Below are 14,991 nucleotides of genomic sequence, written 5' to 3' on the forward strand. Positions count from 1 at the left end.
GCCGTGTAGCCTGTTTTACCCAACCCCATGAGGCAGTTGTGTTGTATTCCCTGTCCCCCTTGCCGGTGGTAAAAATGGAACTACTTAATGTAGGTTATAATGTATCGCAGGACAGGCAATCCCTAGTGACAGCAAAAGGAGAGTGAAGGATGTTATAAAACCCCTCTAACAATTTCTGGCAGTGACACGTGCTACATGGGATCTTTTTCAGGGGGATAAGGCAAAATGCCACATTTATTGGTAATAGATATATCAATCACTACTTTATCATATACATATGATATATCACACTCACATGCATGCACACTCACTCCGTCTTTTTGTTGTTACCAGTAGTTGCTCCCCCTAACTGCACTTGACCAGGTGAGTTAGATGCAGGAGGAGAGGAGCCGGGCTTCTGCCAATCCAGATCCATGCTCTGATGTTGACAAGACAAAACCTGGGGTCCTCCTGCAAGATACCTTAGATTTTTAGTAGCTCTCCTCCCTCTATACCAGTTAGTCATCATATGCATATGCAAAATCTGTGTCGTCATATGCATACGCAGTCAGTCATCTGTGACACCTTTTTCTGGGTCTTATTGCTACCACGTTCATCTTCAAAGACAGTGCTTCCAAAGGGAGGTGCCAGCTTCTGACTCCCCAGGCTGTCAATATGACTAATTTTGTTTCAATGAGCCCACTTGACAAGGCTTATTATCCTCAGATCTGGCTTCCATCCCCTCTCCAACTGTTGTAACTGCTCAGAGGTGCTTGCCTTTCATTCCTTATCCATTCATACCTCATTCACTCAACAGGGCAATCAACTAATCAAAAAAGGGGAGAATCTATTCTGGTACAAAAACATGACTATACTGTTATACCAAAACATAATACAAAGTTGCTATATAAAAAGACTTAATTCGAAGTTTCTATATAAAAGGACGTAATACAAAGTTATATATGGAAACACTTAATACAAGTTTATATGAAAAGGCTTAATACAAAGTCATGAAAATGATACAAGTTATATGAAGATGCTTAATATAGAGGTTTATCTACACATAATGGAGTCTCTCTTCTTAGCTTTGTTTCTCTTCTGATTTTTCAGGTGGAAGGAGCATCAGAGTTTATACATAGCTCCTTTAAACATCTCCTGGAGATCTATCACCTGGAGTGCCATCACTTTGAAGACCTGGAGAGACCCCTCTATGACAAGTTCCTGCAGAGAATTATTACAATGCCCTGGCAGGTCAAAGCCCGATATTTTCCACTGTGCGCCATTCTTCCCTACGTGGGCACAGAGAAAGTAAGGACACAAGACATGTAATATGTGGATGTGATGAGTGAGCGATGCCCACTGAGGGACCGGTACATGTGCCAGTCACAGCTAAGAGAAGACTGGAGAGCATGATGTGGATGTCAAAACATCCCACAAAGGCTAGATGAAAACCAGACATACCCGAACCTGGAATACCCACTGCTGTAAGAAAGTAGGGGCATATGGGTGTACACTATGGGCTCATCTAGACTACAGAGAACAGTTGAAAGAAGATTTGCAAATTCCTGCGGAATTTGAATATCTTCTTCCGATCGCACTTTCGAAAGCAGAGCTTTTTTCGGTGAACCTTCCCCCCCCCTTTGTCGAAAAGCTGCATAAACCTCCTTTTTTGAGAAAGAGCGGCTTTTTGACTAAGAGGGCGGTTCGCAAAAAAGCTGTGTCTTAATTACTCTGGTTAGCTGCGTCTTAAAAAGCTCTGCTTTCAAAAGTGTGATCAGAAGAAGATATGCAAATTCCTGGGGAATTTGCATATCTTCTTTCGATTGTTCCCTGTAGTCTAGATAAGCCCTAACGGTTGAGAATCTGCATAGAGAGCTTGAACTTGGATAACTTGGGTCTTCTTGCAGCCAACATCAAAATCATAATGAGATTGGTAGCATGTGTACTCTGCACACCAGTGGATGGGATGCAGGTTGTTCTGGCATGGATCATAGGCCCTGTCCAGCTAATAGAGAATCTCTTCTGGTTCAAGTGCTAGCAGCCTATGTTTTTGTTATTGCTCGGTGAGACCTTGTGTGTCCTCCTCTCTTACACACTGGCAGAAAGACAGAGATCTAACCAGTTCTTAACCATGGCTCCTATCGCTCCCAAGATCCACCACTAGGAGGGGCTTAGTGGCCCAAACTATTGCCTCCAGGGGATCCAATAACCACATTGTACCCCTTGGCAAGTGGATGGGAGGCCTGTACCACTCTCCCTGGAGTGGTGGGGCCTTGGGTGGGTGGAGCCAAAGCAGTCTGCCCTCTGTGTTGCCCAGAGTATGTCATGCCGCCCCCACCAGCCCTTAAAGCTGTCCTGAAAAGGCTGCCTGGTACTCCAGCAGTGATTTAAAGAGTCTAGGGTTGAGCCCAGGGGCAGGTGTCCTCTCCTTTCCCTGCCCCCAACTGCCCCTCCTACCAGTCACTTCCTTTCTGGGTGCTAAGACACATCAAAGTAGAGTTCCTTTTCCTGCCCCACGGGGGTCTCAGGTGGACAGAATACTTTCTTTGATTTGGGTTCCTCAGGGGAGTCTTATATTTTTAACCCAGTATTGCAGTTAGCATGTTCTCACTGTCTCTGAGGAGAACAGAAACAATACATCAAATGCGATAGATGGCTCATGGAAATTAGGGTTGGGATATGTAGCCTTTGACCACTGGGTCGCTGATTTGAATCTAGGCACTGATTACCGTGGTATCTCAGCGTTGTGCACTGCAAATACCCTGCTCGATCTTGATAGGGCCCCCCACTTCCATGCAGTTAAACAGGCTCCTCCTGCTGGTCAAGGCCTCTTAGGTGGGGAAGGCTGCTCTTTCTCCACGGTCCAGTGCAGTCTTTATTTTAGCTGCCTACTAAAATGAGTGAGGCTTGTGCATGTGTTTCCTTGGTGTGTCAGGAGAGTTATGGGGCTGCCTAAAGCAAACAAGGACTTGAAAGTGATTTGTGGTTTTCTAGGTTCTGAATACCTACAAGGATCTTCCCCAGCATCTTCTGAACTGCCTTGCCACTAACCATCTGTGCCCAGCTGCATCAGACATGTACAAAACCATTTTGCAACAGCAACGCAGACACTGGGTTGAGGGAGACAAACGAGCCACCGAGGAGAAGCTGGCTCAGAAGTGGGCGCTGCAGTGGCTTCCCACCTTGACCACTGCTTTGACCTCTCCCATCACCTTCCTTCAGAGTAATGCTTCCAACTACCTTCTTGTGTGGACTTTGCGGCTCTTCCCTGCCTCTTACGCTTGGCTTGCTGAGAGCTGCTTTGGTAGGGACTCTGCTCACCTTCGGGCATGGGTCGCCCTGTTGAACAGCCACAAGATCATCACCGGGGCCTTGTCCCTTGACGCGGAAACTTTGGAAAGGCTCTCCTGCTGCTTGCACTCCAGGGAGGAGAACATTCGCCTAGCAGCACTGGGTCTCCTGTGTTGCAGCCCCAGGACCAACCAGCCCTTGTCAGAGGTGGAGATCCGGCTGCTGAAGGAGTTCTTGCCACTGAACCTGAACTGTGATTCATCTTCCTTCCGGCAGCTGCTTCAGGCTGCAGTGAAGAAGGCTCTAGTCAGGCTGAGGGACAGCTCGCTGTCTCAGTTGCGCTGCAAAATGCAGAGCAAAGCCACCGAGTGCTCGGCCAGTGCGGATGCAGAAGGAGCACTCGCACAAGCAGTAGGTGAGTGAGCCATTCCTGACCTCTCACTCCCAGCCTTTTATCCCCATGGCTCCCACCTCTGCTTGACTTTTCATCTCTTCTCACCTCAGTGGCCCCCAGGAATCAGGTTTTCACATACAAACTCATCACCAAACGCTGCTCTTTTGTGGCCCATTGATCTGGGAGGTGTGTAGGGAGCTCTGGTGGGTTGTGCAAATGGGTCAGGACAGTGGGTGGGGCAATTTGGAACTTTAATGGGAGTTCTGTTTTGTTTGCACCGGGCCTTGTGATTTCACAGCGATGTGCCAGGGCCGCTCCTTTCTGAACTCCACTCCTGCTGTTGCTGAGCCAGCCAGTGGGTGCATAACTGTGTAGGTTAAGCCTTGGACTTAAGCGACCTGGGTTTTATTCCTGGTTCTGCCCCAGGACAGACAGACAAGTCACTTCATTGTTCTGTGCCACTTTTTCCCCATCTGTAAACATAAAAAGCACTTTAAGAAGTGCTATATAAGAGAGAGGTGGTGGCAGTATTGAACAGGCTTGGGTGACAGGACATTTTGGTATGCCTGGCCCAAAACCAAATGGTGTTTGAATATGTTTGCATGCCCAGAAACAAAGTTCCTTTTTACAGATGTCTAGTCAGGGGGAACTTCCTCTGAACATAACAAAACAGACGTGAAACTTACAAGTGGGTTTTCCGTTACTCAGGCTGAGCAATCATTAAAAGTGAAAAGCAGATTTTAAATGGAAAAAAAAATCCTCAATGGATTTAATCCAAGGCACAAGGAACTGTCTAACATGTATGTTAGTGCTCTCCAGGGCTAGAAAACAAAGATACCAGTTGGGTATCACAAGGCAGGCACAGCTGACAGCCTTTCCTTTCGCTGCATTGTCTTTTGGAGCAGGGTCCAAGGGTTGTCATTAAGTGCCAAATAACCATTCGACGCTGAGAAGCCCCTAACGGAGCCACCTAGTTTTCCACATGATAGTCAATCTAATGTAACTGGAGATGGAGCACCCTCATCTTCCAAAGGGCTGACCCTGCCTTCCCTTTGTGCATTGCTCACAAGTAACCCAGAGGTGCTTTTTTGCAGATTTTGTGGAGTGGCTGCTGCAGTTAAGCGTTTCCTTTCTGACCCCAGGGTCAAACTACCAGCGGAAGAAGACTGCCTTGCTGCTCCTGGCTGCAGTGCTGGAAACCTGCACAGATACCTGGAGCCCTGCCAGGAAGAAGGGGCAGCCTCCACGTGGGTATCAGCAGGCCAGCCCTGCATGGAATGAGCTCTGTGCTGATTTGAATATCGCCTCCCCCCCAACTCACTGTCTGCTTCTCATCCCCCTCAGCAGGGGGTCCATTTTTAACTGCCCTCATCCAATGGCCTCTCCATGCCACAGGAAGTTGTAGTGATTTGGGGGCATGCCTCTCAAATCCAGAAAAATATCCTGCAGCTTTTTACAGATAACCTTCACCTGCATTCTTTGGCCCTCAGCTCTCAGAGCCAATGATGAGTCTAGGTTGCTGGAGGGGTGGGATGGGAAGAAAAAAAAATCAGGAGCCCCTAATGCGCTGAGAAATTTGGGGGACCTGTCCTATGAGTAGGGTCCTTCCAAACTCATGATCTGTTTTGACCAAGTTCACAGTCATGGGATCTTAAAAATAATAAATGTTGTTATTCCAGCTATTTAAATGTGAAATGTCACAGCATTGTAATTGTAGGGGTCCTAGCCCAAAAAGGAGTTGGTGATAGTCTCAAGGGGTATGTCTACACTGCCACCCTAATTTGAACTACGGGCATTTAAAAATGCAGGCGGAATAACGGTAGTTCGAATTAGGAGCTTTAATTCGAACTACCTAGTCCGTGCCACGTGTAGCCGCGGGCAGGTAGTTCGAACTACAGACATTTAAAAATGGCACCCGCCCGGGAACATGCAAATGAAGCCCGGGATATTTAAATCCCGGGCTTCATTTGCAAGTTTGAATGCCTACATTAGCCACCCTAGTTAAAACTAGGGTGGCAGGGTAGACATACCCAAAGTTATCATAGGGGAGTTGCAGTACTGCTACCCTTATTTCTGCACTGCTGCTGGTGGTGGCACTGTCTTCAGAGCTGAGAAGCTGGAGAGCAGCAGTTGCTGTCTGGGAGACCAGCTCTCAAGGCAGACCTGCTGTCAGCAGCAGCAGAGAAGTAAATAGGGTATGATATTGCCACCCTTCTGCACTACTGCTGGCTGGGCGATGCCTTCAGAGCCGCTGCTCTCCAGCCGCCCAACTCCAAAGGCTGTGAAGAAATAAAGGTGACAATAACACAACCCCCTTAAAGCAATTTTGTGACCCTTCTGCAACTCACTTTTGAGTTAGGATCTCCAATTTGAGATACACTGATCACCCCCATGAGGTAAAAGCATAAAAAGCACGTTTGTGACGTGTTTTTCTTAGCAATGAATTTGATAGGGCCTTACCTATGATAAGCTCCTGTGTGAGAGATGATATAATGGCCCAGTCAAATCTTTACCCACCCAGAGGCTCATTTGATACAAGGTAGTTTGCAGCCTCCAGCCCAGTTGACGTCTATCTTTTCAGCACTGACAGTGCATTGTTGCAACAGTACATGTGCAGCAGAAGCTATGTGGCATACTCTGCTGTCTCTCTTTCCCTAGCACAAGAAAGCCTTTGAGGTTGGGGACAAAAAATGGTGTAGTTCGCCTGTAGTTGCTCTTATCTTTTCTTGGTCTACATGTTAATTCCCTCCTATGGGCAATCAGTCTGGCAGGGAGTTTCTGAACTGCTAGTTGGTTGTCTGCTCCTGTGAGACGCTAAAACCAGTGCCTACCATTTCACAGCATATGTAGATTTGCACAAAACCCTTTGTTTTCTAGACCAAATAGGCTAAATAAGATGCAAATTAATCTGTCTGGTCCAAGTAGGGTCTGGATTGTACCAGAGAGAGGTGCGGTGTCCCACCAAATCCGCACCCCTGGTTGAGATATTACTCAGGTGCATTACTTGTACAGGAGAAAAATGCTTGCTACTCCCTTTCGCTTGAGGTCAGCCCTGACATCACTTACTGCCTACATCTCACCGTCCTGTCTTTCTGTCCCCTCAGAGAACATGGCAGCTTTGTTGAGCTGGGCCAGGCAGAAGGGCTACTGGGATTTTTTCTCTAGAAGCAACTTGTTGGCACTGCTGAGCTGCTTGCAGGACAGCACAAATGAGGTAAGCAGCCCGCTAGGCCCACTACTGCCACAACTCTGTGCTGAGGACAGCTGGAATTGTAACACATGCTGCTTGGCTTGATCAGCAGCAGGGGCCTGTTTAACTGAATAGAAGCAGGGGGCCTTATCAGGATCAGACTGGGACAGTGCTGGGGACACTGTCCCCCTCAGTAAAGAGCCAGACCTGGCTGCAAGTTTTCCTGGCCTGAATGGGTCCCATTGGCTGTGGGCTCCTGAGTGTCCTGCTCCCCATATTCCCTCTGCTTCCTCATGTAACTTGCCCCCCCCTTTCCACCCCTTTCTCTTGGCAGGTCCGAGATCTGGCATCAGAGCTTCTCATCCATTACTTCCCACCGACTTTCCCAGAACCCATTGCTGTGGCTCTGTTTGAGCATGCCCAGGAGGCTGTAAGCAGCCCTAGAGTGCAGGAGGCAGAAGCAGGAGCAGTGTTGATGAAAACCATCCTACAGAAGTACTGACTGACTCGTCTCTTTCCATTTCACTTTAGAGATGTCTTGGACAGGGGACATGTGAGGAGACCCTATATAGGTTGAACCTCTCTAGTCCAGCATTCTCTGCTCCGGCAATATCCATGGTCCAGCATGATTTTAAATTTTCCAAATGTCCATTTTTGCCAAGTTCATAGTCCCATAAAGTTTGTTTACAGCCACTAATCCTGGTTCTTAGTGTTCCGTGCTTTTGTTTAGCTCTAATATATACCCAATGTCTTCTAAGAACCCAGTAAGTTGTGGAAATGTTGGTAATACTGCTATAATATTGATCTCCTGTTGTTTGGAAAATTCTCTTGTTCGGCACTGGCCAGGTCCCAGGGGTGCTGGACTAAAGAAGTTCAATCTGTAGGTTGTATATATTCCTGTCTGTCCACATGCACAGCTCATTGCAACTTTTCTTATTTGATGCCTGATTCCAACAAGTTTGATATCACTTACATAGTGCTCCAATGCCTTTCCAGTTACCATGAGCTCAGACTCTGACAGGGCATCGACATTCAGCCGTTTGTTTAATCCTTTGCCCCTGTGATCACAAGGACAGATCCTCAAGCCAAATATTGTCTGAAGTGTCTAATTTACCACCAGAAATAGAACAGATTTTTGATTTTGGTCTCAGCACTTCAAGATACTTCTCCCTCCCCACACACACACTCCCCAAGGAAATAGATTTTTCCTTCTCCCTTTTGGAACAATACTGACATCTGCCTTAGAATTAAGGGTATAACGATAAAAAAGTAGCTATAAAGTGAGAATAGTGATATTTCTTACTATTCGGAAAGGGTATTTATAATTCACCTTAGAACTGGAGGCCAGACAGCAGCAGACTTTGATCTGAAGTAGTCATATAAAATTGGAATGGGATGGTCCTTTGTATAGCCATAGGTTTAGAGGTAGCCATGGTAGACTGTTTCAGCAAAAAACCAAGGAGTCCGGTGATACCTTTTGACTAACAATTTTTTTATAGCATAAGCTTTTGTGAATAAAATGGTTAGTCTTTAAGGTGCCCCTGGACTCCTTGTTATTAGATGGCTGTAATAAAGGAGGCCTCTGGCCCATTGCGATGAGGATTGTCACTGTGCTGATTAGGTAAGGGCTCCCTCTGAGGGTTTTCGATGGTGTTAGCTTCCCTCCTCTTTTTCCAGGTCAGACAGCAACACTTTGAAAAGAATATTCCCAGAAGGAGAAGCAGCGCCAACTCTGCAGCACCGTGGCCTGTGCTTTGCTCGGTATCTTCTCCGCATGTTGCAGGCTCACTACACCATGGCTTGTCAAGACCTGCTGCAGGCAGCGAGCACTAACCCAATGCACGGTGCGTCCCTGGGTGTCGTGGGAATGGACACATCTGAGGTCTCATGTGCCTTCTCTCCCTCGCAGTCCTGTCACACTATGTTCCATGTGATGGATCAGGTCTGGGATTCAGCAAATCATGCTGGCAGTAGCTGGCCTGAGCACTGCACAGCTACTCCCAGATGTGAAAAGCTGTTCCCTGAGGCCTTGGGCACGTGGCTTCACCTTTCTGCCCATGTCCCCATCTGGGCCACGTAGGCCTAGTGATGGCTGGTGAGTGTTTTGAGAAGAACGTTTTAGGTGAAACAGGCTATGTATTGGCTGTATAGGCTGGGACATTGGGATCTGGCTGCCGAATGGAGAGCTGTGGTGTTGGCTACTTATCCGTGGCACTTTTCAGCTGCTCAGAGTTGCCTGTCTATTGACATTTCCCTGCTCTTGTAGCCTGCACAGCAGGAGGATTCTTCCTCACGTCCCAAACGTAAGCAGCATTTCTGCACTGTGTGGATATTATCCACGGACAGTGCGTCTGTGCCACAGGCTGCTTCTAGCTCTCACTGACTTCACTGTCCCAGCTCTTTTGGGGGAGTGTAAAGGAGGGGCACATGCAAGTGTCTTGCTCGGTGATAACTGGAATGTTACCTGTGTAGGAGTGATGGTGGCGCTGCGGCGGTGCCTGCTTGAGGTGCCGGAAGGGGCAGTCTCCATGCTGAAGGGAGAGCACGTGCAGAGCTGGCAGGAGCTCCTCAGAAGTTTGGTGATGCTGCTGGGAGACATCAGCACCTTTCTCTTGGGGGTGCTGCAGAACAGGCGGGGGCCCAATGCCAGCCAGCAAGGTGAGTGAGGAAGGGTTAGCAGAGCGTACAGCCAGTACCCAGCCTGCACCATAGGCCTGGTGGCAGGACCGTCTCAAGTAGGGCATGAGGCCTGGAGCAACCCTCTTCCTCCTGCTGCAGCCCGTACTCCACCCAAACCCTACCCTGCTCCACCCCTGCTATACCCCAGGGGATTATAGGAGGCCTGGTGCAACAGTAGCAGAGGCTGCCCCCTTCCATCACCACACAGATGTTGGAAGCCGGAGCAGCCCAGCAGCCTCCTCCACCCCGCCGCACTGCCTTCCTCACCCGCTGCAGCCTGCTTCTCTGCAGGCCCCCAAATGCACGAGGCCTGGGGTGGCCATCCCAATGTATCCTCTGGATGGGACAACTCTGCCTGGCGCTTCCAGCACTGTTGCGTCATGTCCTTTTAGCTACAAGTGCCTTCATCATGTGCCAAGAGCTCTTAAATTGTGGATTAGAGAGAGCTGGCTGGTCACTGATTGTCTCGTTTTCAGCTGCCTCTGCAGCCCTCCAGGCTATTCTTTCCCAAGAGCAGAGTGGAGGCTGGTGAAAACCAGCTGCTTCCTTTTGTTTCCACCTCACTGTCTCTAAAAGCGGCTGCTGTTACCTCAGAAGAGGGAAGGAGTGGCCAAGGGGAGGAGGAATGCCCAGTGAAACCAAGCCAAGGGTGAAAGGAGGCAGTGTGTCTAACACAGAGATGGGCAGCCTCGGCTAGTGAGCGGGCTGCGTGCTTGGGTGCCTAGAATTTGCGGGGTATGCCGACTGAACCGTAGCAGCGCTGCAATTGGATGCATAGGGACCGTATGGCTCTCACAGTCAATGTTGTGTGCAGCCAGCATGCACCTCACTTCACCTGCCCTTGGTGTATGGGCATATCACTTTAGTAATACCGGTCAGAAAAAAACCTTTGCAAATAGAAACCAGCAGAATCTGGCAACCCTGCACCAGGGAAGCAGTCAACAAAATGTCTCATGGACTACACATAGAATCCCAATGGGCTGCATGTGGCCCCTAGGCACAGGTTGCCCACCAGCTGGTCTAACAGAAGAGGCTCGGGTAGCCAGACAGAATGGCCAGGGCATCAAGGATCAAGTTAACCACGTGACAGTGGGTAAGGGCCACAGGTGGTGGAGAACAATGAGCAAGAGGAGAGAACAACAGACCAGAGGACTGGGGAAGAGTGAAATAAAGGGCACAAGAAAACAACAGTTGTCTTTAAATAGCCGCTTTTCTTCTTAAAGTCAATGGAAACTTGCATAGACTACTGCAGTTACTACGGGGATGTCATGCAGTCACAATGGGAAAGTTGGGAAGGTGTGTGTGCGGGGGGAAAGAGATTCACATCACAACCTCTCTTCGACTGTTGGCCCCGTTGTGGATGTTTGAGAATCTGTCACACACAGACACACGCACTCACCCTTCACAAATCAGATTAGGGACCTGATCCTGCTCTTAGAGTTAGACCTCAGGTGTCCATCTACTTTTGTAAGGCCATGTCCCATCCCCTTTCTGCTGGATTGCACACCTGCAGCTGGCATGGCTCTAACTCCCTGAGTGTCGTCACCTACGCTGTGACTAAAAGGAAAGCTGCCCTCTGCTTGTTTCTTGCAGCTGCTGCACCTTCATTTGCAGACATGGGAAATGCTATTGGCTCCCTTATCATGCTGGGAAAAGGCCTGGAGCAGCAGGATGAAGCAGACTCAGTCCTGCTGTCAGAGGAGCACAACCTTATCCTGACCTGCTGTTGGGTCTCAGTGAAGGTAAAGAGCTTCTGTAAGTGGCGGGAAGGGAGCAGAGATCCTGCTAGTAGAGCTCTGTCATCAAGAGGCTTGGGCCAGAGGAGCTGGTCAGGATGGACACCATTAGTTTGGGCAGCAGGGGGAAGTACACAAGATACACTCCCCTTTCCTGTGTGTGACTCTAGCCAAGTGCGCTAGGTGAATTGGTCCATCTGCCAAAGAAAACCCAGGCAATTTAAGGTGTTTTTTAAAACATAGAATTCTGTTTATAGCTTGCCTGAAACCCGGTGCTAGAGTTTCCCCTCTTCACCATCAGGGCAAATGAAAAGGGCCCATTTCCCAGGCCTCAGGGTTTCATGCTGACAATCAGATTTCTTCTGCCTTCTGTTAGATAAATAAGGGTGTGTTTACACTTTGACACTATTTGAGGATACTTCCAGTATCCAGAAATAGTGCTTCCCGCATCTTGGCAGTGCTTTCGAAATAGCTTTCAAAATAATGGAGGTCCTGGCTATTCCGAGGTCCCTGTAAAACTCATTCCGCAAGGATTAAAGGATGTTTGGAATATCGCTCTATTTTGAAATTTGGTGCTGTGCAGACAGTGCCAAATTTCGAAATAAGCTATTTAGAAATAAACTTGAAATAAGCTACCCAATTTGCATAGCTCAAATTGAATAGCTTATTTCGAGGTAAGGGTGCAGTGTAGATGCAGCCTAACAGGTCCACGTTCCTTTACCCAGGGTTAAACACAAGCCAGAACAAACTCATGGTTGGTGTGGACAGACCCGACTCCTCTTGGCATGGCTCTCTAGTCGTTACTGCCGCATTGTCATTACAGCCTCCTGCTTTTTGTTGGGTTCCTGGGACACTAATGAGCTCCTGCTGCTTCCAGGCTTACCCCTTTACCCTGGCCTCCCAGCCCCGACCCTGACTCCAGCTTCACTTGTGCTATGAATCCCTTTCTGTATCATCTTGTGATAGGATGGCTTTTTAAACGGGGAAGGTCCTTCCAAGCATTTTCTGCTCTTGGCTAGTAAGCTACAGCACCATTGAGCCATTGTAACAATATACCAGCTGTTGGTATCACTAAGGCTTCTGGGTAATTCTCTATAATCTCTTGCCCAAATCCGTAGTGCTGTTTAGGCACCTAACTTCCATTGATTTAATTGAAAGGCAGGAGCCTAAGTTCCACTGATGGCCTAGGGGCTTAGATGAAGATACTTAAACTAATGATGAGACTGCTGCTGAGTCCTTTTGTTACAGGAAACATGGCAGGACAGAAGCTCTGGCTGCAGTAGGACTGGCTCTGTGACAGATAGTGATGATTTGATTCAGTGGATCAGTCACTTGCTGAGTTTTGACTCCTCACTTACACGGCTCTTTGGGGGTACGTGTGTACAGCAGGGCTACAGTTGAATCAATCTACGCAACTTTAGCTACATCAGTTGCATAGCTGAAGTCGAAATAGCTTAACTCAGCTTTAGGTGCTGTCTACACAGCAGGAAGTCGAAGGAAGAACCCTCTTCCTTCAACTTCCCTTACTCCTTGTAAAATCACGGTTACCATGAGTCATAGTAAGAAGTCCTCCAGCGTGACATTATTTTGAAATAAAGGCTTGTAGTGTAGACATGCACTATGTTATTTCAGAATAACATCAGTTATTCCGAAATAACACTATTGTGTAGACGTACCCTGAGGGGTTTGGCTGCCAGGATCAGCTAATAAATTATTTCTTTTACTGACTTGCATGTTTGAAAAGGCAGGAAAGAGTTTTGTGTCTTTCTGCATTACACTTGGCTGCCAGGCCAGTAAAAAATTGTAAACAGCTTGAGGGAGCATCGGTTAGAGCCGTATTTCTTCACCACCTTGCTCTTCACCTTCCAGGCCCTCTTGAACATTTGCTTTAATTAGCCCCTTCTGTTCCCTGTCCACTTCTCCTTTCTTGTGCCACACTTCAGCTTTACAAAGTCTGATGGCTTTGTTCTAGCCATCTCCCCTCCTTTCTCCATACATTATTAAATTCAGCTTCTCAAGGCAGGAATCTTGGCTTCTTACATTAGTCTGCAAAGCACTATTCTTAGCTATTGCCCTTTAACAATAATAAACAAAAACCGGATTGATTTGCGGAGGCATGAAAATACCTCCCAGAATTTGCTATGTCCTTGCATGACAGTGCCTGGCTGCCCTCTTGTGTGTCTGATTTGGGAATTGCAATCCTGGATACTCCCAAACAGCAATGATCAAGGGGATGGGCTAATCAGGGACCTGCTCTTACTCCCACTGATCAGTGGGAGTTTTTGCCAGGAGTTTCAGTGGCAGCAGGATCAAACCTGGCTCCACTTCATCCTCGTAGGAGACCATGGAGGAACAGATTCCCCACCTTACTGAAGCATTGAATAGGGGTGGGGCAAAGACAAAGAAAACGTTCCAGGGACTCCTCAGTTTGTGCTAGTGGAAACTGAGCTGAGGTACATCTGCCGGGCACCATGTGCTCTCAGTGTTGTAAAGAACCCTGGCTCGCAGTCAGGGCACCCTCGCTAGTGCCCAGGAGGAGAGAGGCCGTGTCCGCTCGGTGGGGCCCCGCTCTCGCGCCTGACTTGGCTTTTCTTTGTTCCCCGCAGGAAATCGGGCTGCTCTTGGGAGGGCTGGTGGAGAAGATGCTCCCTCTAGCACCCCCTGCAGGGCTCGAGCTGCTCCTGCCACTCGCCGTGTTCAAGGTGGCGGCGAGAGTGTTTCAGGAAGTGCTGCTGAAGTGCCGGCACTGGGTAAGAACCTGCCCAGATGTGCCACACCCTCTGCCCCCCTCTCTGGCCTGAAGAGGGACTTCCCTCCTCAGTGGCCCAGAGCCCACGGCAGTTCCCCCCATTTGTCAGATCCCTGGCTCAGATTCTGCTGAGCACATGAAGCAGGAACAACGCCACTGGCTTGAATGGGGCGACTGGGGACTTACAGCAAAGGAAAGCTCCAGCTGGACATTGCTCAGGATATTTTCCCTCCTGAGTGTGGGATCTGCCCCGCACGATACTTCCTCATTTAATCATTACAAAGGCCAATTCCTGGCCAAGAACAGTGGAGGGCTCCCTTTGGAGCCACCCATTACTGCTGTGGACAGTGCCAGTGGTATGATATACCTGCCTCTGGATATTTCCACTACATGCATCTGACGAAGTGGGTCTTTGCCCACGAAAGCTTATGCTCCTACACTTCAGTTAGTCTATAAGGTGCCACAGAACTCCTCGTCACAATTATACTTATCTGTTTCTGCTTCCCCATCGTAAAAGAAGGCTAATGTCCAGGAGCGGATATAGGGCAGGGCAGGGCGAGCGGGGCGGCCACCCCGGGCCCTGCGTTTCAAGAAGCCCCACGCATGCGCCATGGCAAAGGGGGGCCCCGTGAAATTGTGCTGCCCTGGATCCCGCAAAATGGTCATCTGCCCCTGCTAATGTCTCCCTCATGGGGCTGCCGTGTGGGTTGATTAGCTAGCAGGTGGAAAGCCCTTTGAACCTTCAGAGCCTTATGTATTCTTCTGTCCTAGGGAGCAGTTGAAGGTTGCAGCATGGGATTCACCAAATTTTGCACTGCTTTGCTGAACCACCCTCATCCAGAATTGCAAGCAATGCCGAGAACTATGCTGGCAGAGGTACTGCAGCCATGTCTTGCTCAAACCACTGCAGGGAGATGGTCATTCAGTTAAAAGGAAACAAATGTCTCTGAATATGTGGTGTCCCTCCTCTAGT

At 48.6% G+C, this 14,991-nt stretch overlaps 1 protein-coding gene across 8 annotated transcripts in view; it reads left to right on the forward strand.

Annotated features, from left to right (window-relative positions):
• LOC102458487 (tRNA (32-2'-O)-methyltransferase regulator THADA-like) overlaps window positions 1-14,991 on the forward strand; it is a 54,064-nt gene that overhangs the window by 13,614 nt on the left and 25,459 nt on the right. For all 8 annotated transcript variants that reach the window (XR_016348328.1, XM_089775138.1, XM_089775139.1 and 5 more), the window contains 10 exons: window positions 1,090-1,287; window positions 2,974-3,685; window positions 4,759-4,911; window positions 6,769-6,878; window positions 7,189-7,349; window positions 8,532-8,698; window positions 9,327-9,512; window positions 11,127-11,275; window positions 13,876-14,019; window positions 14,790-14,894. Coding sequence is in view for 7 of the 8 variants with exons in the window: in XM_089775138.1 (XP_089631264.1) it covers window positions 1,090-1,287; window positions 2,974-3,685; window positions 4,759-4,911; window positions 6,769-6,878; window positions 7,189-7,349; window positions 8,532-8,698; window positions 9,327-9,512; window positions 11,127-11,275; window positions 13,876-14,019; window positions 14,790-14,894 (2,085 nt within the window). In the remaining variant the exon portion in view is untranslated. The remainder of the gene's footprint in view (window positions 1-1,089; window positions 1,288-2,973; window positions 3,686-4,758; window positions 4,912-6,768; window positions 6,879-7,188; window positions 7,350-8,531; window positions 8,699-9,326; window positions 9,513-11,126; window positions 11,276-13,875; window positions 14,020-14,789; window positions 14,895-14,991) is intronic.

The sequence above is a fragment of the Pelodiscus sinensis genome, chromosome Z, assembly GCF_052426305.1.
Source record: "Pelodiscus sinensis isolate ZL-2025 chromosome Z, ASM5242630v1, whole genome shotgun sequence".
Lineage (NCBI taxonomy): Eukaryota > Metazoa > Chordata > Testudines > Trionychidae > Pelodiscus > Pelodiscus sinensis.